Source organism: Asparagus officinalis, chromosome 9, assembly GCF_001876935.1.
Source record: "Asparagus officinalis chromosome 9, Aspof.V1, whole genome shotgun sequence".
NCBI classification, from domain to species: domain Eukaryota; kingdom Viridiplantae; phylum Streptophyta; class Magnoliopsida; order Asparagales; family Asparagaceae; genus Asparagus; species Asparagus officinalis.
This window is the reverse complement of record NC_033802.1, coordinates 21,965,362-21,990,783: the sequence shown is the minus strand read 5'-3', so window position 1 is coordinate 21,990,783 and position 25,422 is coordinate 21,965,362. Positions and strand designations below refer to the sequence as shown.

General features: G+C 38.5%; 1 protein-coding gene across 1 annotated transcript; it reads left to right on the top strand.

Annotated features, from left to right (window-relative positions):
* LOC109823956 (purple acid phosphatase 15-like) lies at positions 539-8,120 on the top strand. Its single transcript, XM_020390426.1, has 7 exons — positions 539-611; positions 1,843-2,034; positions 2,418-2,748; positions 3,507-3,724; positions 4,474-4,664; positions 5,679-5,960; positions 7,583-8,120. The coding sequence occupies exons 1-7, from the start codon at positions 605-607 to the stop codon at positions 7,802-7,804; spliced, it is 1,443 nt and encodes a 480-aa protein (XP_020246015.1). The 5' UTR covers positions 539-604; the 3' UTR covers positions 7,805-8,120.

The following is a 25,422-nucleotide window of genomic DNA, read 5'->3' as shown; positions in this document are numbered from 1 at the left end:
TGAAATTTTTTTAGAAACCGTGTTTGCACGAGTCTAAATACTAGTATAATATACTATGTGTGTGTGTTGGGTATACAAGAAACTCCTAAGGCCCTTAATCGTGTTTCCATAATAAGCTCCTCTCTTTTTCAATGAAAAACAAAAACAAAGCAAACCGTTGGAGTGGCGGGGTGGATAACGACAACCCCCTCTCTCGTCCATCACTTCGCTTGTTCTCCTCCCCTCTTTTCCCCCAACAATAAGAACCTCAAAAAGGAATCAAATCAAGCTCATCATCCAATCTCAATCCCAAACCCTAGAAGATATATATTCACATAGCAGCAAGGATCACCGAGGGGATGCGAGGAGGTGGCGCGGCCCCATTGCCCTGGCGCGCGGCGATTCTGGCGGCGGGTCGGGGGCTGCGGTGAGGACGACGGTTTAGAGGGCCGTTCGACCGGCGAACGGCGAGGTTGGAGGACGGGGTTTTTAGGGGGAATGCGGTGGACTTGCCGGAGGAGGATCCGAGGGTTAGGAGGAAGGCGAAGGGGTTCGAGCCGGAGCAGATCTCGTTGTCTCTTTCGGCGAATCATGATTCTGTTTGGATCTCTTGGATCACTGGTAAATGCGAGGAAAGTGTACCTTGAATTTTGTTGAATTAATTTGAAATTTGAAAATGTTACGATCTTTATCATTATTTTTTCCCCCTTAACATTGATGGAATCTGAAAAGATTGGTGCTAAAGTTTGAAATTTTTGTCTGGGAAGTGCATTTTTAGCAGAAAAAAATTTAAAAATAAAATAATAATAATGAATAAATAAAACGAAAGGGACTGGGGGAATTTTTTTTTATCTTGACTTAGAGAAATAGCTTTTTATAAAATTAATATTAAACAATCTTTATGTATTTTTTTGTAGCATTCGCTTGGGGATAGGATTTAGATATCTTAAATTTGTGATACCCGTGAAATATAATTAATATTGATGATTTAGTTTATATTCTTTTAAAATAAAATTTGATTTCAAGTAGACTATTGTTTAAGTTCTGCAGTTCTTATTTAGAAATGTTGCCGGCTTTATGAATAGGAACAAGTTCTCTCCTTCTATCTGATGATAACATTTCCTTTGAAGAAAGGAATAAAAAGAAGGGCTAATGGCAGATAGATCCCCTGCATTATTGCCAAATTGAACTTACTACCCCTGTTGTTCAATTGCGACATTCCCCTGAAAATGCTCTATTGTTGCAGATAGATCCCCTGAAAGAGTTCTATTATTGCAGATAGAACCCCTGAGTGGAAATCTACTGTTGCAGATAGGCTCCCTTGACAAGGGTCAAAAGAATTTCACTCAAGGGGTCTGTCTATCTGCAATAATATAACTACAAGGGTAGTAAGTTCAATCGGACAATGGTACAAGAGGTCTATCCTCAGTTTACCTATAAAAGATTATGATAGTTGCTTTGATGATATGCTATCGTGTTTTTATCTGACTTGTGGGGTTAAGGATTATATCACATCTTTTGAAAATTCCAGCTGATTGTGTGAAATTTGTTTTCTGAAACTTTTGGTGAAGTTTTTTATATATGTGCATTAATCTCTCCTCCATTTGGTTCTATGTGAAATTTTACTTTATTCTACATATTTGAGAGGCCTTGAAATACTTTTGTACTATGTCTGGCTAGAATTTAAGGGGTCCTAATGCTTCCGAGTTGAACTTCAAAATCTGAAATCTTTCTTTGCTGTCTAATTAATAGTTGCTTCTGGTCATTGGCCATAGAATCTTTTTAAATGACAGTGAACCAAATGAATATAAAGCTTGGTTTCTCTAATACGGAATTTATTCAGAAGCCTTCTTGGAATTCCAGGGGATTGTCAAATCGGGAGTGACATCAAGCCTTTGGATCCCAAAAGCGCAGCCAGCATTGTTCATTATGGAAGAACACGACATCCTTTAAATCTCCAAGCCACTGGCAGTTCACTTGTTTACAACCAGTTATACCCATTTGAAGGCCTCCAGAATTACACTTCTGGAATAATTCACCATGTTCGCCTTACAGGTAGATTTCAAAAGCTATGCTTCATGAATTCTGGTTTTAATATTTAAATATTTCCTTAATATTCAATTAGCATAGAACCATTTTTACAATATGATGATTATCTCCCTGAAAATTTCTTGGAGGAAAATGAATGCACTTATAGAACATTGAAGAATCTGTATTGCCTCTGTTTGGTAGCAGTAGCTAACAAGTATGGGATTCTTTCCTGTTGACCACCACTTCTATTCTCTCATTTACATTCATCCTCATGCTGCTTATGTACAGTAAGAATGGCAAAGAATCCGATATGTTAACTTGTAAAATAACAATATTATCTCTTTTCTTGGTCCAATACGTTCTCCCTAACTTTTAAACTGTGTTGACTCCCTAAATTTTCTTCGCAGGACTAAAGCCAGGGACACAGTATTTTTATCAATGTGGAGACCCCTCCATTGCCTTGAGCGATATCCACTTTTTCAAGACCATGCCAGTTTCAGCACCTAAGAGTTACCCAAAACGAATAGCGATTGTTGGTGATATGGGTCTTACTTACAACACTACATCCACAGTCAGTCATATGAGAAGTAACGAGCCTGATCTGATTGTCTTGGTGGGTGATGTTACTTATGCAAATATGTATTTGACAAATGGAACTGGATCAGACTGCTATTCTTGTTCATTTCATGATACTCCAATACATGAGACTTACCAACCTCGTTGGGATTACTGGGGAAGGTAAAGGCTGCTTTTTTTTTCTTTATAAATATTCTACCATTAGCTTGCTAGCCCTTATTTAAGATGATGCAGTAGTTACATGAGTTTACTTGTATGTCTATTCATATATCTGTATTACAGTTTATCTTCTTTACTTTCTTCAGTATTAGTGCTTTCCCATGCGCGCACATAAAAGTTATAGTCATGCCAGATCACAATAATAATGCAATTCACTAGATAAGGTAAACAAAATCAGTGTTGCGCAGACTCTTTACTTGAAAAAGCACAGCAATATACAGATGTGTACGCACAGACATATCATCATTGTTTTTACTACTATTTAGCTCTACATATGTATTACAACCTGGTCTGTATTGTGTCGGGATGTGGTTCATAGAGCCTATAGTCAAAATACATGCATGTAGAAATGCCATAAGCAATGCGTAAAGCATTTTTTGAGGGTCTACAATTCCTGAAGTTTTGTTCATATGCACAGTACTGTTGCTTGCTAACTATCAAACCAGTAGAAAATCACAGTGCCTCCCTAGTTTTATGGAGAAAGTTCTTGTTTTCTTGTACCTTTCAAGCCATGATCCTCTGACTCTCTCTTTGCACCTTTTATATTATCCTGTAGAGCCAACCATCTCCAGTATGATTTTCTTTTATTTTCCTTGTTTTTTGATTTTTTTTATTTAATGTTTGACATGATATCTACTATTGTCTTGAATCCTCTTTGCTTTTCTGATATATTTCATCATAAATCTTATCCCTCTTTGCAGGTTTATGGAGCCAACATTGTCAGAAATTCCTATAATGGTAATAGAAGGAAACCATGAGTTAGAAAAGCAGGCTGAAGACAAGACTTATGTATCATACAGTTCCAGGTTTGCATTTCCATCTGAAGAAAGCGGATCATCATCAACATTTTATTATTCTTTTAATGCTGGGGGAATACATTTCATCATGCTTGGTGGCTACACTTCCTATGACAAATCAGGCAAGTTCACTATCTACCTGTATAGTGCTTTTGTTTTCTGTAATCAAGTTGTGTCCTCTCATGAGCCTTGGACTTTTCACAACACAGTCCCACGCCTTCACTGCGCCAGATCCCATTGGCTTTATGGGCTGCATTTAATTTTAACCTCTATATACTGGCTCTTCTATCTTTTTTATTTTCTGAGTGATACAGTGGCAGCAAGTCACCCAGTTCCAGTAAAAGGTTTTTTTTAATGAAACAATGATCAACGATGACTTTCTGTCCATTGAATATGAGAAACTGAGTAGTGATAACTGTACTACACTTTCTCTCCTACTTTGGCACTACCACTCACAAAAGAGTGGGGCCATAATGAGTCATCAATATAATTTTCAAGTGAGGCCCCCACTCCTTTGTGAGTAGTAATGCCAAAGTAGTAAAACAGAAAAGTAGTACACTTAGCATTTTTCATTGATTTTCATTGAACATAACTTTTGCACAATGAATTTGCTGTTTTCAATATTTAATATATGCTAACAAAAATAACAGCCTATAAGTCCTGTTGCTAACCTGGAGTTCGTTTATCCCTACATTAGTTCATTGTGCTTTGACATTTGAGCTTACTTGGTTTCTGATGTGGTTAAGCGCTTAGAAAATGCTTCTTATTTCATGACACATCCAGAATCTTGAAAATTGTTGCATAAATTTCTATTAAGGTGACTACATAGTATATAGCAACTTAATTGATTTCCATTTTTTTTTCATGGCAGGAGAGCAGTACAAATGGTTGGAGAAAGACTTATCAAATGTAGACAGAACAGTAACCCCTTGGTTGATAGCTACGTGGCATCCACCTTGGTACAGCACCTACAAAGCCCATTACAGGGAAGCAGAGTGTATGAGAGTGGAAATGGAAGACCTGCTCTATTCCTATGGTGTTGATGTAGTCTTCAATGGCCATGTAAGTGCACAAATTCATTCCGATTATTTCGTTGTTTTTCCCATTGAACCTGGCTGTGTGCAAGGAAATGATGGGAAAGGAAATAGGAGGAGAAAAGGAAAAGCATTTTATAAATTTTTCGGGTAAATTTTACAGACCCCCTCTGAGTTTGGTCTAGTTTTTTGATAACCCCCCTAAATTTTAAAATTGTAAACTTGACCTCCCTTAAGTTTGGAGTGTTTTAGAAAACCCCAAAAACATTTTCGTGACGGTGTTAGATGAACTGGTAGATAAAGATCAAAATACCCTTTTAAATTAAAACTCTAATCATCAAATTGGATTAAATAATCAATCATTAATAAAACTAATTAATCCCTAAATTGGACCAGACTTAAGGGGTTTTGATGAAAATTACAGTTAAAAAAAGGATATGAACGGGGTGTTTTCCCATCAGGGCAATTTGGTCATTTGGAACATGTGAATTTCACATTCGCAGTTAAATTAATGGCATTAGTTAGGGGTTTATCTGACAAAACTTAAGGGCCTTTATTACATTTCTAAAGTTTAGGGGGGGTTAACTAACTAATAAAGGGTCACCTCACCTGAAGAGGGATTTTGTTAAATTTACCTTGTTTTCTTATTCATTTCACTAGTTATACTTCTAAAAACTTATGAACTGGAAGAAAGAATGTTGCATTTTCTTCTGTTTGCTTTTCCCCCACACCCAATCACCACAAAAAAAAAATAGAAAAAAAGAAGCAAAAGAATAGAAAAGGAAGAACTTCGAGAGGCTCGAGGAACCAGATAAGCAATTAATCACTTGCTCCTTATCCTGCTTCCCTTTTATTTTGGATTATGATGTAAGTTTAGACCCACAGGCTGAACATGTTTCTCATTAGAGAAGAAAATTTGACTGCGTAAATGAATTGTTAGCATTGGACGCAATTGATGCCCCCGTGCTAATAAGAATCATCTCCCGTGTTTATCTCTTACCACCTTCCTCTTTAAACCAGTACTTGTGTTCTTTACCATCAGGTTCATGCCTACGAAAGATCAAATCGAGTGTACAACTACACATTAGATCCATGCGCTCCACTTCATATAGTTGTTGGAGATGGTGGCAACAGAGAGAAGATAGCTGTTAATCATGCAGATGAACCTAGCCACTGCCCAGATACATCAAAAGCAAGTGACTGGACAGAGAAATTATGTGCCTTCAACTTCACCACTGGCCCCGCCGCGGGAAAATTCTGCTGGGACCGTCAACCTGACTATAGTGCTTATCGAGAAAGCAGCTTCGGCCATGGAATATTGGAGGTAACCTTCTCTTAGATCTCTCACACACTTGTTAGCGCACCCTGATTGTGGATTAGGCCAATCTTTTGAAAAATTGATGACTAGTTCAAGATAATAGCCCTCGGTAGTTTCTTTGCTGATTTTCTCTCGTATTTAATATACTAAGGGGCTGTTTGTTTGCTAAAAAAAATGAGAAAACCCCCCGCCACGTATGATTCCAAGAAATCTCTCTCCGCCATATAGGATTTTGGTTTCAACCGATTTCCAAATCACACGTTTGTTTCGTTTTGTGATTTAAAGAAATGAGGGTGTCACGTAGGATGTCACGTTAGATTTTTGAGAAAGTATTTTCAGATCAAAATCCTCTGAAAACACTTGGAAATGTCACTCCAAAGAATTTTTAATTACTAAAACTACTGTTGAAACGACGGCTGGGAATAAAAAGGATTATTTAATTACTGAAAATACTATTGCTTTTGCGGTTGATTTTTATTTTTATTTTGATGTTCAAACAAACACAAGAAATGGAACTAGATGATTAAAAGTCAATATTTAATTGCTGAAAACACTATTGCTTTTGCGGCTGGGTTTTCTTTAAATGTGACGTGGCAGAGATTTCATTGCGAAACAAATAAAAAAAAAAGAAAAGTGAGAAATGTGCTGAAATGTCTTGAAATAGGTTGGAAATGTGTGTTTTCCATTTCCTTTTTTTTCGGAAAACATCCAAACAGGCCCTAAGCAAGAAATCTATATTACTTGGAAAAAAATGAACGAGAGCTATATAGCTGGAACAACGAACATTAAAGAAATTATTACTTGCGTGTTCTCATAGGCGGCTGTAGATACGTATTGGGGTGCAGTTGCACCCTAAGAATTTACACATTTCATATGTGCCCTTATATTATTTACAATCTGTTCCCCATAAATTTTTAAAAATTGCACCCAATTAATCTATCTAAAATTAAATGACTTAGTAGAAAATTAAATCGGATCATTTAAAGTGCATGGAGTGCATTTCCATTAGATATTATAGTTTTATATTTTTATTTTTAGGTAAATAGATACTTATTATTGGCTCCCCTAAAAATAATTCTGGATACACCAGTGTGTGTTCCAGTGTCAGGTTCTCATTATCTGTAATTATATAACGAATCTTGGACATGGAAACCTATATGCATATTGGCAGCACACACTATGACAATCTTTTTGTCGGTAGATATTGAAGTTATACATGTACGTGCCTTAATTATTTAGAACTTTATAAGTCATCTTAAAACCAATCATGTTATAAGTGTATTATATATGCAGTATATGGACTGTATGCATATTTGCACTGAATAAATAGATAATGCATATCATTTGTGCACATGTAGTACTTACTATTTGCTGGAATGTTGCAGTATTGGGTTTTAATCTCTCTTTAAAATCTGGACTAATAAGCTTTCCTTAGTTACTCACTGCATCAAGCTTTATTACCTTAGACCCGCGCATTCCTAAAATAAACCAGTTCTTTTAAAGGTTTAATGATGTCTCGCAAGCTATGAGTTATTAAAGGTCCAATATGTTGCAGAGGTGTTCAAGCTCTGGCTCTCAAAAAGTTAGAATATTTAGTTCTTATATAATTTCTATGTTTGTTCTGCCAGGTAAAGAATGAAACCCATGCGTTATGGACTTGGCACCGGAACCAAGATTTATATGGAACCCCCGGAGACCAAATTTACATAGTAAGACAGCCCGATAAGTGTCCTACCGGACCAAATGAGAGGTCTGCCGAACCAAAGCCAGCAGCTGCAGACACCCAAAACTTACTGAAATCAGCAACGCTCGGTGCACTAAATTTACCTCGTTCAATCGGTGCTTTCTAGTTATATAAATCACCAAGAAGCATGCCACAGAAATATACAAGACTAACTGTATATATACTGGATACACATACTTTCAGCCGTTACTGTAAGAGCAGAAAAGAAAGCAGAGTAGGAGAAGATGGATACAGAGATCTATAGACTTGATTCCTAGAATTTATACAGGATTTAGGAGTGTACTGATATGTATAGGTTTTGAGAAAGCTGCAAGAGGATATGAGTAGGTTAAATGAAGACTCACAAGGTTCATGTACAACATTTTGGCACATGATGATGAGTATAAACTGAATATAATGAGTTGGCAGTGCTTGTATGTAAATACGAGTCATTACTTCGAGTTCATGTACACAAGGTTCACGTACAACATTGTACACCCATTACTGCACTGCAATTCTGATAGTATATTTTCATGCTACCTATTGGAAAATAAGACGAATTCTCTTTTCAATACAAGGTTAAGGGGCTGTTTGTTTTGCTTCTTTTGCCCCTGATTCCCTGCCAAAACTGACAGTCTGCTGTAAGTTTTGACAGCTTTCTTGCCAAAACGTCCCTAAAAAGAGAGTTTTGGCAAGAAAGCTGCCAAAACTGACAGCAAACTGTCAGTTTTGGCAGGGAATCAGGGGCAAAAGAAACCAACCAAATAGCCCCTAAAGGGACCTCTATCTTTTTTAATTTTTTATTTCCTTTTTTTAATTCGTTTTGAGTACAATAGTTGTGCAAAATAAAATAGTAATAAGCCGTAGCATCAATAAGAAATTAATGAAAACTCATGACGTATTTATGGAGTGGAGCTGCTATTATGGGCCTAAGACGGCAAGACGTGAAGGAACGAATATTATAGCAATCATGGCAGGAAAGAAGCAAAACTTAGAAAAGAATGCACATCTGATGCATGAAATAGTCATGAATTATGAAGCCCATCAATGCTAGGAGCATGCTCCATTGATGGATTCCTCGTGACAGCTTTAATTGACAGCGATATAATTAATTTGATTTATAAAGTTAGTTACTAGCCTACTACTATAGTATCTTGCAAGACTCTCTTTTTCCATAGTTACTGCAGATGAGTTCACATGGACTTCTCAAGAGGATCCCACGGCCAAACAGCCTAAAGCATTCCCTACCCTTTTATTTTATTTTAGGGGTTGTTCGGGCGCACACGACGCACGCATGTATGACATATAAACTTGAGATGTGGAGTGTTGAAATAGCAGACGGTGCATTCTAAATTGAGCACAACATTTTTGTTAATTTGTTTCACGTATGAGGGCAATTCCGTTAATTAATTTTTTTTCAACTGTCAGGCGATTCTTGCAAATGTTAGTGCATTTCGGTTGATTCTTCTAAACGTGAGGGCATTTTTAAGTTGATTTTTCAAACTTGAAATCATTGGCATTGCTTTTTACAAAACTAAGGGTGCCTTCTTCGAATTTTCAACGTGACAAGTTCGTACTTGATAATAAGAGATTGGACCCAGCTGTAAGGTGATAGATTTCTTGGTTTCTACTTTCTTATTTTGAACGAACGGAGCAAGAGAATATTTCCAAGTAAACATAAAGATGCATGCATCATTCATTGTCTCGTTGTGCTATCATCTTTTTTTTTTTATAACATATACGGCCGTTCGACTCGGAGTAACATAACAACTTTGATTCAATAAGCAATCACGAGTCCTTATTCTTCATTTATTGCCACATATTGTGCTTCTACTTCCTAGCTCTCCTCCTCTTTGTGTCTTTTTTTTTCTAGTTAATATTTTTATTTTTTTTATTTGTTTTTTTTTCAGTACATCTCGCCTTGGTTACTGCAACACTTTAAAACTCGTTGATTTCTTGATTTGGTAAAAAAAATAAGCTTCTAATCAGAATGCAAATCTTTCGGAGCATCAGACTAATCGTCCAAGCGAGGGACGCCCCTGTTCATACCGCAGCCATGGAATTACTAGAAAGAGTTCTCTTTTTCAATTATTTTAAGAAATACTCTCTGTTGAATTTTTCAATGACATCCGTAGCTCAGGCCGGCGGCCATAGAACTCTCCCAAGAAGTCGCAGATCCCAGCATATTAATTCGTAATAATTGTCATATTTTATGATAATATAAAAATAATGTAGAGGTACGTATCTGTCCCCAAAGCTAATGGGCGGGCCTCCTTTTAAAATTAAAAAAAAAATTGTGGCCCAACTCAAAAGACTCAATTCTATGACTAATAAACAGATACATACATAACAAGAAACCAATTGGAAAATAAAAAATGTAGACGTATCTGTCTCCAAAACTAATGGGAAAATAAAAAAATTGTGGCCCAACTCAAAAGACTCAATTCTATGACTAATAAACAGATACATAAATACAAGAAACCAATTGGAAAGTAGGGCGACACTTGTTGTTTAGGTAGAAAGAAAATTCTAATTCTATCATGACAACGGAAACTGAAGACAGACTCGATCGGCTAATTCTTTATTGATTTATTAGATCACTAACCTGGAGCTGACAGCGTCAACGAAAGGACACGGAAAGCACCATAATTTCAAGATTCTCCAAATAATTGAGGCCCACTTGTAGACAATTACCACCTAAATTGAGCAGTCCCCAACTCAAACTGATTTAAAAAAGTACAGGGATTTTGTATACACCCTTTAAATTAGTGTGTTTTTCGATTTGGTATGTCTAGTTTCTCCGGCGACATTAAGGCGCTAAATATCAAATTTCTGCTGCAATGAAAGGATGAACGGTCGCCACCCACCGACGAAGAATTTGGCACCACGTGACCTTCTCGCAGTGACTTAATTAAAGTTGTTCCCCATGCTGCCACGTAAGAGTTTAAAAGAGTCCACAAGAAAGCCACGCGACGGTAACGCTACACTTTCGTGTCAGATTCTTCGCCAACAACGAGCATCCATTCATTCATTCCTTGTTGCAACGAGAAAGAAATGGCAGGAGGAGAAACTGAATACACCAAATTAAAAAGTGCGTCCTACTAGAAAACAATCCTCCAATCAACAAGTTATCAACTGTGCAGGCTGGCTACAGTGAGTAAAAGGATTTGACTACTAATGATATTTTCACATCCTGGTTATAAATAGCTAGCCTACCAAATTCGATGGTTTCTTGATTCGGGGTTGGCGTTCCTTCCACATTGAACATTGATTTGGACGCAAACGATGGGCGCCGGCGTGACGTGGGCTAGATAATTTTGACCCCTCAAATTCCAAGATGGACGAGTAAACAGAGGTTAAAATCAAAAAAATAAAAATAAAAAAATTTAAAAGAATCGTGCATCTTCCTTTTCTCTTACCTCCGGCCACAAAGGACACATTTAAATGGGCTCTCTTACGCCTTTATAGGATGAGCAAAAAAAAATTCCGTTGGAATTTGAATGCATGCGGATGAATTTCTTGTCGCCTTGTCAATCAGATCTTACATGTTCACCCTTCATTTGCTTTTGATAGGAAAATGCTACAGGCACACCCCCTCTAATCATACTCCTCTCTTGCTACAGTACACTGGAGCCTACATGAGAATTAAAAAAAATTCTCATGTAGGCCTCAGTATACTGTAGCGAAAGAGGAGTGTGGGTGGGAGCGTGGTTAAGAATGGTGACTGTAGCACCACCTTTTTTATTGTGGATTCAAAGGGTTTTATAGTTTATTTGGAATACAACAGCTGAGCCAAAGGGGTGCCCTAGAGGAACCGGAACCGGCACCAGAGATGATAATAAATTAGATGGATAATGTAGTTTTATTTTGGGAAACAATGAGATCTGAAGAGGCATAAGAGGTAAATAAGAAAAAATGCCCTTAACTCCCTAATTAAAACTAATTAATAACAACAGCCACCTCATGAATAGGTGCGTAGACAACTAACCCAGTTGGGTCCTCCTAGCACTCCCCTTGAAGATTTGAGGTGCAGATGTGTAGACAAACTAACTTTTAGGCGACGGATGCAGGCTAAGTAAGATGACCTTGCGAGCGATATATACATGCATCCGACTGTATTGTAAATTACCAACTCTGTAAACTGTGTTCAATCGACCGCCATCACAATGACAACAAAAGATCCTAATTCCTTAAAGACGAAAGGTGGAATTGATTGTTTTTTTTTTCTTCCCTGGATTTAAATCAGAAGATATCAAGAACCTCGACGATGGGACCGTTGCAAAGGGGGCAATTACCTCGCCCCACGAACAGCTCCCTCGAACACACCCTGCAAAACGTATGGCCCGCAGGGGATGAACGCCGCCCCTTCTTTCTCCGCCATGCACACGCAGCACGCGTGCGAAACCGCCGCGTCGCCGTCCCCGCCGCCGTCGAGCTCGGCCGCGCCATCGACGCCGCCAGCCGCCTCTCCTCCTCCCTCTCCTCCTCCCTCTCCCTCAGCTCCATTAGAGTCATCAACGAGACTCTGATGCCTCCGGTCTGGGCGACGTGGGCGCCGATCCGTCGCTCACGCGTCGGACGGACGGATCCGGAGCCCGATCCGTCAGACCCGCGCACCACCGGCTCCCTCGCCGTCGGATTGAGAATCCTCCTCCTCCCTGATCCGTCGAGGAGAGTCCGGCCGCCTCCGCCGCCTCCGGGGTTGGATGGCGGCTGCCGTGAGGCGGCGGCGGATTATCTTCTCGGCCTCGAGGACGGTGGCTAGGGTTACGGAGCCTCTACGGAGGAGGCGGCGGGGACGGCGGGCTCGTTGGGAACCTGAGTTGGTCGCGGAGGTTGGAGGAGGATTGGAGGACGAGAGCTGATCGAGAGCGTCATCCGCTGGCGGATCGCCGGAGCCTCCATCAGGAAACTCGAATTTTTGCAGGAACCGGATAAAATGGGGGGACAAAAACCCTAATTGATGAAGAATTTGGGGATTTGAATCGCCAAGAATCGAGCTTTAAAATTGGAGAGGCAGACGCCGACAATTCGAGAGCGGGACTCTCGTGTTTTATAATGGATGGACATCGGTGAGTGCATATCGGTTTTTGACCGAGAGAAGTTGGAGAGGGTAGTGACGTCATTCATGCTTTTGTTTGTTTGTTATCGGGCGGCTCTTTTGGAGTTCAGGTCTTTGGCGGCAAACTTTGCTCTTTAATTTTGTACTCTACAATTTTTATTATTGAGCTTCCTCAACCTTTTCTTTTGTGCTCCGAAAAATTGTTGCGTACATAATTAAAACTAAGGGGTTATAGAGTAAAACTATGAAGTATTTAAGTGTTGTTTAGCCCTTTCTTTTGTACTCCATTAAAACTACGGCGTCCTTAATGGATCAAGGGGAAAATGCTTCCACCCTCTAGGGACTGTTTGGTTGGCCGAGAAACTAAGAAAAAGAAATCAAAACATCCAACACACTCATGTGAAGGTGTTTGATTTTTTCTTTTTTTGTGTTTGGTTGAGAGAAGAAAAAAAATAGATATTGTGTATGTATATCCCAGCCACTAGTAAGATATTTTGTGTTTGGTTGAGAGAAGAAAAAAAATAGATATTGTGTATGTATATCCCAGCCACTAGTAAGATAATATTGTCATGAGTCACAAATTTAAGGAAATTCATTTCCTCTCAAAATGTTATGAAATTGGTTTGGAAACATAAAAATGAGTCTCACAACCTATTTCCCATGAGTAATCTCCCAAACTTTGGTTTCTAGGAAATGAACCAAACAACCCCCTAGAGATATAGGTCCATGTCTTATCTCCCGAGTTGACTAGTCAAGGATTAAAATACTTTCATTAAACCTTTAATCTATCTCCTTGGTGGAACATTTTAGTTTTGCCCGCCCCCCCCCCCCCCCCCCCCCCCCCCACATCTCACCTGCTAATTACCCATCTGAACGGCCGCTAACCCGCCATCCTACCATATCCTCCCACCACCTTTCCTTGAGGTTGATCCTTGACATTATTTTCACCTTTCCGTCATTTGCTTGGCTCTATTCATAGCTCACTCGGAGCATTATTTCATTTTTGATGGATAAGCTATACGTTGAACATGTAGACCTTAGTAGCTGAAATTCTAACCTTATTTGACTTGCTTTTAACACCTCCTGAAGAAGAAGAAAAAGACATCTTCGCTGGTTCAAGTTTCAAGGATGATGGGGTTTTGTGTTATGATGGTCTCAAGGGGGGGGGGGGGGGGGGGGGGGGGGGGGGGGGGAGGTGGGCACCTTATGAAAGAGATGCGCGTGATTTAGGTATTTTCAAAAATTTAAGTAAATGCAGCCAAGGATAATGGGGTCTTTGTAAGAATTGTCTTTCTTAGGGGGGTAAAAAAAATAGCGAACGGATGATAGTCAAGGGTTAGGTATTTCTTCTGTGACAAAGCAAAATCCAAATTCTATCTTTCTTTCTATTTCTTAACAAAAGTAAACGGATGATAGTGAAATAAAAACTACAAGAAGAGCATATTAGCTAAGTCAAAGTTAATTTACATACTTGAACAATTTCTTCTCATTGATAGTTGTCTGAGTTTCATAAGTAGATCGATGTGTCACCATTATTTCGACTTGTGGGCTTCTAAGTGACACACATCCAAGACTTCTACAATCAAGAGCATTGGCATTTTCAACTCTAGTTATTAAGGGTGCTAAACTGTATCTGTATCTAAGGAAATATCCGTAATCATATCTGTTAGGATACGAATATGGTTACTCAAATTTATAACCGATAGGTTATGGTTACGGATATGGTTTTGTAGTGAAATATCCGCATTTGTATCCGAAATATCCGAATACATATTAGTCATACTCTTACGATAGTTTCGATTCTTAAATTATGGATTTGTGGTTAATTTTAATGATCAAGATGTCTAATCTTAGCTTTTTAGTTATAATAAACATATTAACGACCCCTTTTGTGTCACATGAACTATGTTTTTCTCAATACTCTCTAGTTTTCTCATATCCCTTTTGTATCCACATGCATATCTGCTTATGTATGCGTATCTATATCTGTAACCGTATCCGATTTTAGTGGATATGGATATGAATTTTTCTTACCGAGGTATATCCGTATCCGAGATGGGTAAGCGGATATGGATATGGTAAGTTGTTGTAATTAATTAAATGATTGAGTTCTTTTACTTAATTCTTATGCAAATATGATTTTTTGAGGGGTACATTTGCATAATATTTATTTCTTTCCTTATCCTCTTCTCTGTATAACGCTTCTCTTTATTAATATCTGATTCCTTCGCACTCTCCTTTTTTTCCCTCCGAGTGGAAGATTCTTCCCCATATGGTGGTGACGATCACTCAACAGAAAAAATTCACAAGGCTATTAAAAGGGATCTCAGGGAAGTCTGAAGAACACGGAAAAAAGTGAGCAATCTCTATTCTCTCTCTCATAATTCTCTACAAGATTTTGATCTCTGGTTTTAATTTGTCGGGCAAACATCCATTGAGCAAGAGACCAAAGTTCGTAGTAAACTTTGTTGCAGTCCTTCTTGGGGGGTTCTTACCACTAGGCGTGGCCGCATCGAATCGCCTCTACGAAGGCGGTGACTATTGTTTTAGGGCAGTGATCACACGATTAGCCCTTTCTTAGGCCTGCGTTTCTAACCTGTTTTGGATTTTTTTTTTGGATTATTTGCAGTGATTTTTTCTAACAATCTACAACAATAGTCTTATTATATTATTTTGTTTCAAATAATCAATCTGTAATATTGTGTTCTGTCATTCATTTTGTTTGCCTAATTTCTAATTTTCCTAATCTCTAAGTTTCAACTGTTACTTTTCTGTTGCATACAATCAGTTTGTCTATTCGTTCAATTCTATGACTCTGTTTTCTGCAAATTGACATCCCATTTCTGTAATTCACCTCTCATCAATTTTGCTCTCTACTTTGTGCCCTCTATCTAATATATGTGAAAGCGGCTTCTCTTTTCTGTGTGGGGACCACGTGAATTGTTTCACGTGAACGAGTGAAGCCGCGTGAATTGTTTCACGCATGAACTGGACGCGGAACCCAAGGCCCACCCGAGTTCATTAATTGTGGCTATAAATGCACACGGAAATTTATGCCTAGGGTTGTGCAAGGAGTCTTTTGATTGGCAGCTGCAAGTAGCATTGAGGGCTTTGTTTTCTTTTGCGGCAGGAGAAAAAGGCAGAGCAATTGAGCGCAGGCTTTGCGGCTTGGACAAAAAGGTGAGAGCACAGAGGTTGGAAGCTACAGTTGAAAAGAAAAGAAGAGGCTTTTCTTTTAGGGTTTTCTTGTGCATCCTTTTTTGTAGAGAGATATTTGTGAGGGATTTGAGAGAGTTTGTTTGAGGGTTTAGATTGAGTGATTGTAAACCCTAGTTGTATTCTCTCCCTCTATTAGTAGATCTCCCCCCTCCTTGCCCCGTGGACGTAGGCAATTTGCCGAACCACGTAAAAATTGGTTGTCTCGTTATTTGTGTGATTTGTAATAGCTTTTTAGGTTCCCTCGACGCGCAGTCCTAGAGCTGACGAGAGGAAGAGCTAATATCCTACTTTGATAGGATATAGGCTTCAGATTCTTGTTCCCTTTGAGAAACAAGAATTCTTATTGCGACCTGGAGGCACACTAGAAATAAGATATCGGGTACATCCTCTCCATATTGGGCAAGAAAAGTTGAAGGTCCCCAACTTTCCTCAGCCACTTATAATCCCCATCATAAGCAACACATGTTTCAAAGTCAACGAAATCCCCGAAGAGGAAGGCTGGTTTGATGAGCGGTTTACGGCTTAGACTTTCAAATTTGGCATATGTGACTAATGTCCGAAGAATGTCAAAGGAAGCCTGAATGATCGCTTCAACATGGTCTTTGTGGTGATATGAAAAACAGGGAGCTCTTGGCGTAGATTGAATGTCATGTTTTGATCTACACCACCTTTGTGACTGAAATGATGGCGAAAAGGGAGAGGCTCATTGGTGTGACGTACTTCAAAAGCAAAGAAAATAATTAATCAAGTACAAAACCAAATCGAACGTGGAGGTCGAATCCTGCGTCGGAAAAATGAAACACGGAGGTCGAATCCTGCGTCGAAAAAATCGAACGCGAAGGTCGAATCCTACATCGAAAAAATTAAACGCGGAGGTCGAACCTTGCGTCGGAAAAATTAAACGCAGAGATTGAACCTCGCGTTAGTGGAATTTTAAGCGCGGAGGTCGAAACCCCCTTACGCTTCAAATTCCAAACGATTGAGTCCCAGCCCTGCGTTATTGAAACGAGTTTTCTCGTTGATTCAAAGTTTAGAACTCGCTGTAGCAAGTTTTACAGTCACAAAGGTCACACTTACCACCGATTAAGGGAAACTGAGGCGGCGGCACACCTGCCTGAGTCACAGCACCGCCGGCCGGTGAAGACGACAGCAAACTCTGAGCCGTGGTGACAACGAGCTTGATGGGTCGAGAGACGATCTTCTTCCTGGGCGCCATTAATTTCGTTTGATGGCAAAGATGAACAATGTTCACCGAAGATGAAATAGAAAACTAAAATCTTTGTTATAAATTCGGGGAAGAATGGAGAAGAGTCGAATGACTTTTGATTTGACCCTAGCGGTGTATTTATAGACAGCTGTGAGCTATCGAATCGGAACGAGATCCTAGGCTATAATCTCGCCCAAACGTGATCTTCGTGTCAGTGTTGGTTGAACTTCCAAATGCAGAATTAACCTCTACGTTACAATTCTTCCCGCATTTTTAATTCTTAAGCGCAGAATTCACTTACGCGTTTTAAACGCCACAAAAGGAACACCCTAACGACCAAGATGTTGGCATAGCTCTAAGTAAACTTAAAGAAGCTAACATTAGCCATCAAGGTGACCAAAGCCGAGAAGAAACTGATTGATGACAAACAGCGCTACGCAATCTCTTGGATGAGTACAGGCAGGTTAAGATTAATAACACTAAAATCATTGAACTCAATCAGTCACGCAACTCATTTTTCTGAATGGCTTAACATTCCAATAAAGGTTAACAAAGCCAAAAGGTGCTTAACCTCACCGAAGAAGACCTCGTTGACAAGTTTGCAGTTAGTATTTCTACAATAGCTTCGTTATTATACCCGCAGCTACGTGTTGAGTGTTCATCAATGCCTACAAGAATTTTTCTGGGTATAGGATACGCCTCATCATAGATTGAGTGGAGTATCTCAAGGATCCAAACAAAATCCAAAAAATACACCTCGTCATAGATAAAGTTGAGTATCTCAAGGATCCAAATAAAATCTAAAAAATACACCTCATCACAGATTGAGTGGAGTATCTCAAGGACCCAGACAAGTTCGTTATCATCATTGTTCTCGGTCGGTTCAATAACGATGGGCTTTAGTTTCTTTGACTAAGTTCATTGACATCAAGACACAAAATTTACCTTATTTGGTTTAAGGAAGTTGAATCACTACGTTCCGACAACCGAGTTCACGATGTCTTCAAATCAGACAGAGTGAATGATCAAGCAACAATATCTCGGGATCCAAAATATTCTGAAAATTTGTCTCGGTCAACCGCGAACTTTCAAAAACTTTGGAGGGGGTTCTATAGGCTGTCTAAAAATCACAATAGATAACTGATCACTATCAAGCTTCCATCAACATATCGAAAAAGAAAGTTACAATCCGATGCCTTTCATGTTAACAAATGAAGGCTGCAAGTGGAGGACTTTTCACATAGATCGAGAGGAGTTACAATTCAACGACCTTTCTGACGACTAATGAAAACTCTATTTAGTGGTCTTTACCATCAACTGTGAGAAGGTACAATTTGACAACTTTCACGCCCCAAAACAGCCAAGGCGAGGATCACTCAACAATGGTCTTTGCAGCGCTCTAAGGAAGAGGTTATAAGTCACTAGCCCCTTTCTAAACACAGAATTCACCTTCGCGTTTTAGTTCTTAAAACACAGGCGACCCTGACGTTTCCAACCCTCAACAAATAAAACGCGGGCAGCCCTCATGTTTTTCAACATCCAGCGGGTGCCCAACTCCGCGTCTCCAGTCTAAAATGTGGAGTTAGGGTCTTGAACGCCAACTTTGGGCGTTTGACTCATTCAAGCATGAGTCAAACGGTTTCAAAACCGTTTTTCCCACGATCTGAGGAAATCGTGCCCACTTAGGAGTGGATTAAGGGGTCAATTACAACCCCTTATCCTCCTGTAAAAGCCCAACAAACTCAACAGAGAAGAAATGGAGAAAAAAAGGGTGGATCCGAGGTGAGATATTTTGGGGGGGATTAGTCAGCCTTTTATCACAAAAAATCAGCATTTTCTGGCATTGAGAAGATCAGATAAGGAGAGAATCTTGAAGAAGATTGACATTCTCAACTTCAGCAACAGAAGATCTACTTGGCTTATTTTACCGATTATTCGGTTTCAACAACTCTTTTCATAAGAGTTTAAACTCGTTCTGAGTTGCAAAACTCGTTAAGAGTTCATAATCAAACTTTCCACGCAAGTTATTCGTTCCATTGAATCGAGACGTGCGGATCGTCAACGGAGAGCAAATTCGACGTAAGCATTCGAAGGAGGCACTCCATCGCTATCGTGAAGAACCCAGTTTTAAACAAAGGAGAGAATTCAGATCAATTCTCTTCTCTTTTGTAATCGGAATTCAAATTGTAATTTGGATTGAGAGAATATAAATCAAATTTCTTTCAATTTTTTTTTTACTATAAATTTTCCACAAACAAAGAGATATCCAATATTAACTTTAATTATGTTCCAATAGCAGAAAAGAGAGTACACCTGATAAAGTGAAATAAGAGTGAAATATCTCAATACACAAGAGTCAACTAAAATAGTACTAAGACACTCAGCCTCCAAAAAAATACAACTCTAGAAAAAACTAAACTCATAAATAATCTATTGTGGAGCACTAACTACTACTTATAATCGACAGAAGTCTACACTGAGTTCCCGTCAACCTGCAGCTCTCTGACCCTCTGACTCACTGCTTAAAAAAGATAGAAACGACGAGCGTAAAAATGCTAGCAAGAACATCTCCAACGCCCCCAGGGGAAAGGGGGTTAGATGTATAAAAATATTGCTCATAGAATATAAAAATATACAAATCATATATCTTGAGCTAAGTGGAATTCAGATTTAGAAATGCACAACACGAGAATGAGTACGTTGAGCGAAATGATCCAAATAAGGAAACCCTTATATATATACCACGTATCTAAAATTGTGTATCGGTAAATATAAAACCCAAATCGTATAAATAAAGAATCAACAAGGAAAAATACACCATCATCATCTCACACAAGACAATTGGTATATGTTGTATCATAGTATCTCACGCTACCCTCAGGTAGGTAGCATAGAAGCAAATGTACAAACTTGTGAAGGCCTCGTCAAAGTATTCATCATCACATAAGAATGTCAAGTGTTGGATTACATTAACAATCGTACTTGTCTGAGTTCTAGGCTCCCTAAATATGTAGAGTGTAGTCATCCACAATATCTTGCGGCTCACAGACTAACACATTCGGAGTGCAGTCACCCGCTATATCATGCAGTACACGAACATGCGTACTCAACCACTAAAACAATGATGCATCACAGAGTGTAGTCGACCGTGTTCTTATTGCGGTGCATGGACTAACGCACTTAGAGTGTAGTCTATCACGTTCTCATTGCAGTGCGCAGACTAACGCACTCAAGCATCCACAACTACCATAAACTAAAAACAACATCACTCCCTATCGTGAAAAAAATATAAAACATTAAATGACGCACATCAATAGGCTCACGCATATTCAAATCCAGTACGTGCACTCTCTCCGGGTCACGCATGTGTATCGACGTACGACTTGTACTTCATATTTGTGATCAAACGCACGTGGGAAAATCAATGTTTACTAAACTGCCCTAAATCAGTCAACCGATGTATCTCATCGGTCGACCGGCGGCGACGTGCACAACATTGGTCAAAAAATCCAGCCTTGATCAGTCGACCAAAGTCAACTGAATACATGTGTCGGTCGACCAACCAGGGAAAAATTTCAGTTCCTGTAACACAATTGGTCGACTGATTTGCTTGATCAGTCGACCGACCTTAGTAAAATTTTCAACTCCTAAGAAATGTTATATTCTCTCAAAAATTCATCAAAATCAAAAATTTGCAAAGAACTCATATATAAAATCTCAATTTAGTGCAATTAGGGTTTACTCTGAAAGATGAAAACACAAATATAAAGATTTGAGGGATTCTAATAACCCTAACATGTTTTTGTCTGAAAATTCATCATGAAAGCAAATAGATTAATAAAATATCATGTTAGATTTACTTCAACCTTCAACCCAATTTAAAGAAATTCATTTCATAACTTTTTAATTCTGAAAGATTAAATCTTTATGTCATACAGATAAAAGGTATGATCTTTACACATAAAATAGGTTTTAAAATCTAATAAAAACTAAGAAAAATGGGGACGAGATTGGAGGAGATGAAACTCGCCTCAAAATTCATGTTGATCTCTCAAACGCATGAGAGTCTCGATCCTCCTTCGTCAAAAGGTGTAGATCTCTCCCTCCTCTAGGTCTTTACTTCACCAATCTCTCCCAAAACTCAAAACTAATGATTTAGGGTTTTGGGGTCGCTGCTGCAACGTAAAAGATGATGAAAAAGAGAGAAATTTAGGTGTGTGTGTGTGTGTGTGTGTGTGTAATCAAACAGGCCCAAACTGATCCGACCCAAAACCTAAATCTTGTGCACCCATCGGTTGACCAATGCCAAGGATCAGTCGACCGACCAGAGGTGGTTTTAGCCAATAGGTTCTCATGTATATTAATGCACATTTACACATACATGTATATATACATATAATCGATCTCGAATCGATTACAAATATATACATTCATCCCAAAATACTATCAACTATAATAAACCTCATTTAATATTATTTTCCATAATAATTTCAAATTCACAGGGTTTTACATTCACTCCTCCTTAAAGAGAAATTTTCCCCCTAAATTTAGCAAATATAAATCACAAAACATGTGTCATATACACAATATTTACTCTTAACATCTAGAATGTGAATACTCCCACTTAACTTTTAATTAAACAGAACTAGTACATCGAGCAAAAAATCCAAACAAAGAACCCGTCATGTATATGTCATATGTTCCGAATATTTAGGTGTTAAGTGTTAATACCCACATTCCAGCGTGAAATGTGAAAATGCGGCTATATAGATATAATGAACACAAATAATACTATAGTTAACAATATACCTGCTCGAAAAGATATGGATAGTTGTGACGCATATCTTCCTCGTGTTTCCAGGAAGCTTCTTCAACTCCCTTCCTGTTCCACTGCACTTTAACTAATGGGATCACTTTATTCCGAAGTTTCTTGTCCTCTCTAGCAAGAATACGAACTGGTATCTCAATTGTAGTTAAATCTATCTGAAGTTCTAAGTCTGACACATCAACCACTCACTGTTGTTCTTCGTCTCTAGCAAGAATTTCAAGAAGAAGAATCATTCTCATCATCCTAACCAACATCTCAATCTCTCTAGAAACCACAAACCTTTTAGCCAAAACTCTAAGACTAAATTTTGCTATGTCTGTGGGAGAACCAATCATCTTTTGACTCAGTGCTTCTACCGTAAGAAAGCTCCTATCAATACTTCTGTAGGTGGAAATGGTGGAGAAGCAAGTCATAGGGTTAACATAGAAGAAAGTAACTCAGACTCCTTTAGGTTGGCTTCCTCTTCTTACGTAGTAATTTTTACCACTTTTTCTAATGACTGGTGGTTGGATTCTGGAGAAAATATTCATATTTCTTCTAATTGCTCTTGGTTTTCAACTTCAGGAAACAAGTGGAGGGAGTGTAATTCTAGTAGATGGCTCGACTAGATAAGTAATGGGAAGTGGATGTGTGGATCTAAAGATGACTTCCGAAAAGATTTTGACTCTCCATAATGTCCTACATGTACCATTACTTAGAAAAAATCTGATTAGTGAATTTGTTTTATTGAAAGTTGGATTTAGAATTGTCAAAGGGTCAAATAAGTTTGTAATTACCAAGAATGATATTTTCATTGGTAAAGGTTTTGTTTGTGATGGTCTTTCTAAGTTGAATGTAATAAGACCTTTTGATAATAAAAGTTCTTCTTCCATAATCTTAAATGTTAAATCTTGTAATGAATGGCATGGAAGGTTAGGACACATAAACTATGGAACCATTAGGAAAATGACATCTTTAAACTTAATACCCAAAACCAGGATAGATCTACCTTCTAAGTGTGAGATTCGTGTTCAAGCTAAAACCATTAGAAAACCTTTCCACTCTATTCATAGAGATTATGAACCACTAGAACTCATACATAGTGATGTTTGTGATTCAAACAGAATTCTTACTAGGGGTGGAAGAAGATACTTTGTAACCTTCATAGATGATCATTCAAAGTATTCTTATACGTATCTTCTCAAAACTAAAGATGAAGTCTTAGAAAAGTTTAAGATATATAAGGCAGAAGCTGAGAATCAAATTAAAAAGAAAATCAAGATCCAAATATCGGATCATAGGGGGAGTATACCTCAAATAACATGATCGAATATTGCAAAGAGTACGGTATTATTCATAAGGTGACTGCTCCCTACACACCTCAATCCAATGGGGTTGCTGAAAGGAAGAATAAAACTCTCATGGATATGGTGAATTGTATGCTTCTCAGCTCAGGAGCACCTGAAAACCTATGGGGTGAAGCACTCTTGGCTGCTTGCTACATTCTTAATAGGGCGCCTCACAAAATATCTAACATCACTCATGAACATTAGAAAGGTAGAACACCTAGAATAGATTATCTTATGGTTTGGGGATGTCTAGCTAAGGTATGGATACTAAAACCTAAGAAGAGAAAAATTAGTTTCAAAACTGTAGATGTTGCATTTATATGATATGCATTGAATAGCAACGCGAACCGATTTTTAGTAGTTAACTCAGATATTAGTGATATAACCAACAACACTATCATTGAGGCTCGAGAAGCAGTATATTTTGAAGATATATTCCCTTTCAGAGCTAGGACTCCTAGTGAGCTCTCTTCTAGCACACTTCCTTCTTCTAGCTTTGCCTCATCTTCCAGTACTCCACAATCTATAGAAGTAGAACCCAGAAGAAGCAAGAGAGGAAGAATTGAAAAGAATTTCGGAGAAGAGTTCTTTACCTTTTTGGTTTAAGGTGATCCAAACACCTACCAAGAAGCCATGGATTCTTCTGAAGCTCCTCGCCCCCTCAGCCCGCCACCAGGCCGTGACACCTCAGTCCCAACCCCGACGTCGCTCGCCCCCTCAGCCCGCCACCAGGCCGTGACACCTCAGTCCCAACCCCGACGTCGACGAGATCCGCCTCAACCACCTGAGGGAACCATTGAGAAATACAAAGCTAGACTAGTAGCAAAAGGGTATACAAAAAATTGACTACTTTGATACATGCTCCCCTTTAGCTAGGATTTCTACTATTAGAGTTCTTCTAGCCTTAGCTTTTATTCACAAGATGACCCTTCACCAAATGGATGTAAGACCGCTTTCTTAAATGGCGACCTCAAAGAAGAGATTTATATGGACCAACCGGAAGGATTCATAGCCAAAGGTCAAGAAAGAAAGGTCTACAAATTAGTGAAATCTCTATATGGGCTTAAACAAGCTCCTAAACAATGGCACCAAAAATTTAACAAAATCATTACAGAATATGGTTTTTCTATCAATGAGTTTGATAAATGTGTTTACTCAAAAGTTATTTTCAATGATTGTGTCATCTTGTGTTTGTATGTAGATGATATTCTTATCTTTGGGACCTCAATTGAAGTCATTCTAGAAGCCAAATATCATTTGTCAAAGAATTTTGATATGAAACATCTTGGAGAAGCTGATTTGATTCTTGGAATGAAAATCTCCAATACTTTTAAAGGCATTTCTTTGAGTCAATCCCATAGAATAAAGAACATGTTAGAGTAACTTGAATTTCATAAGTACAAACCTATGAGTATACCTTATGATTCCTCGGTCACCTTGAACAAACATGATGGTGAGCCTATATCCCAACATAGATATTCACAATTGATAGGCTCTCTTCTTTATGTGACAAACCGAACCAAACATGGCATTGCTTATGCAGTAGGTAGACTAAGTAGATACACTAGTAACCCAAGTCAGGAACATTAGAATGCATCAGAAAGAGTCTTTAGGTATTTGAGAGGTACAACAGACTATTGTTTAACTCATACTGGATAACCTAATGTGATTGAAGGGTATAATATGCTAACTGGGTCACTGATTCTGATAATGTGAAGTCTACTTCTGGATTTGTTTTTATGCTTAGTGGTGCTGCTATATTTTGGAAGTCTTATAAACAAACAGTGATTTCTAGAAGCACCATGGAGTCTGAACTTATAGCTTTAGATTCTTGTTGCTCAGAAGGTGAATGGTTGAAGAACCTTATATCTAAGCTCCCTTTTGTGTCTGGACCTATTCCTCCTTTATCTATTCACATAGACTCCAAATCCACTATAGAACTTTTAAAACAAAATACCATCAATAAAAAATTGAACATACATCTGCAGATAAGATTTAAATATGTGCATTGGACTTCGTAAAGTCAAAGAAAATTTTGGCAGACCACTTGACAAAGGGTCTATCTAGGAGTGCAATACTAGAATCATCGATGGGAATGGGG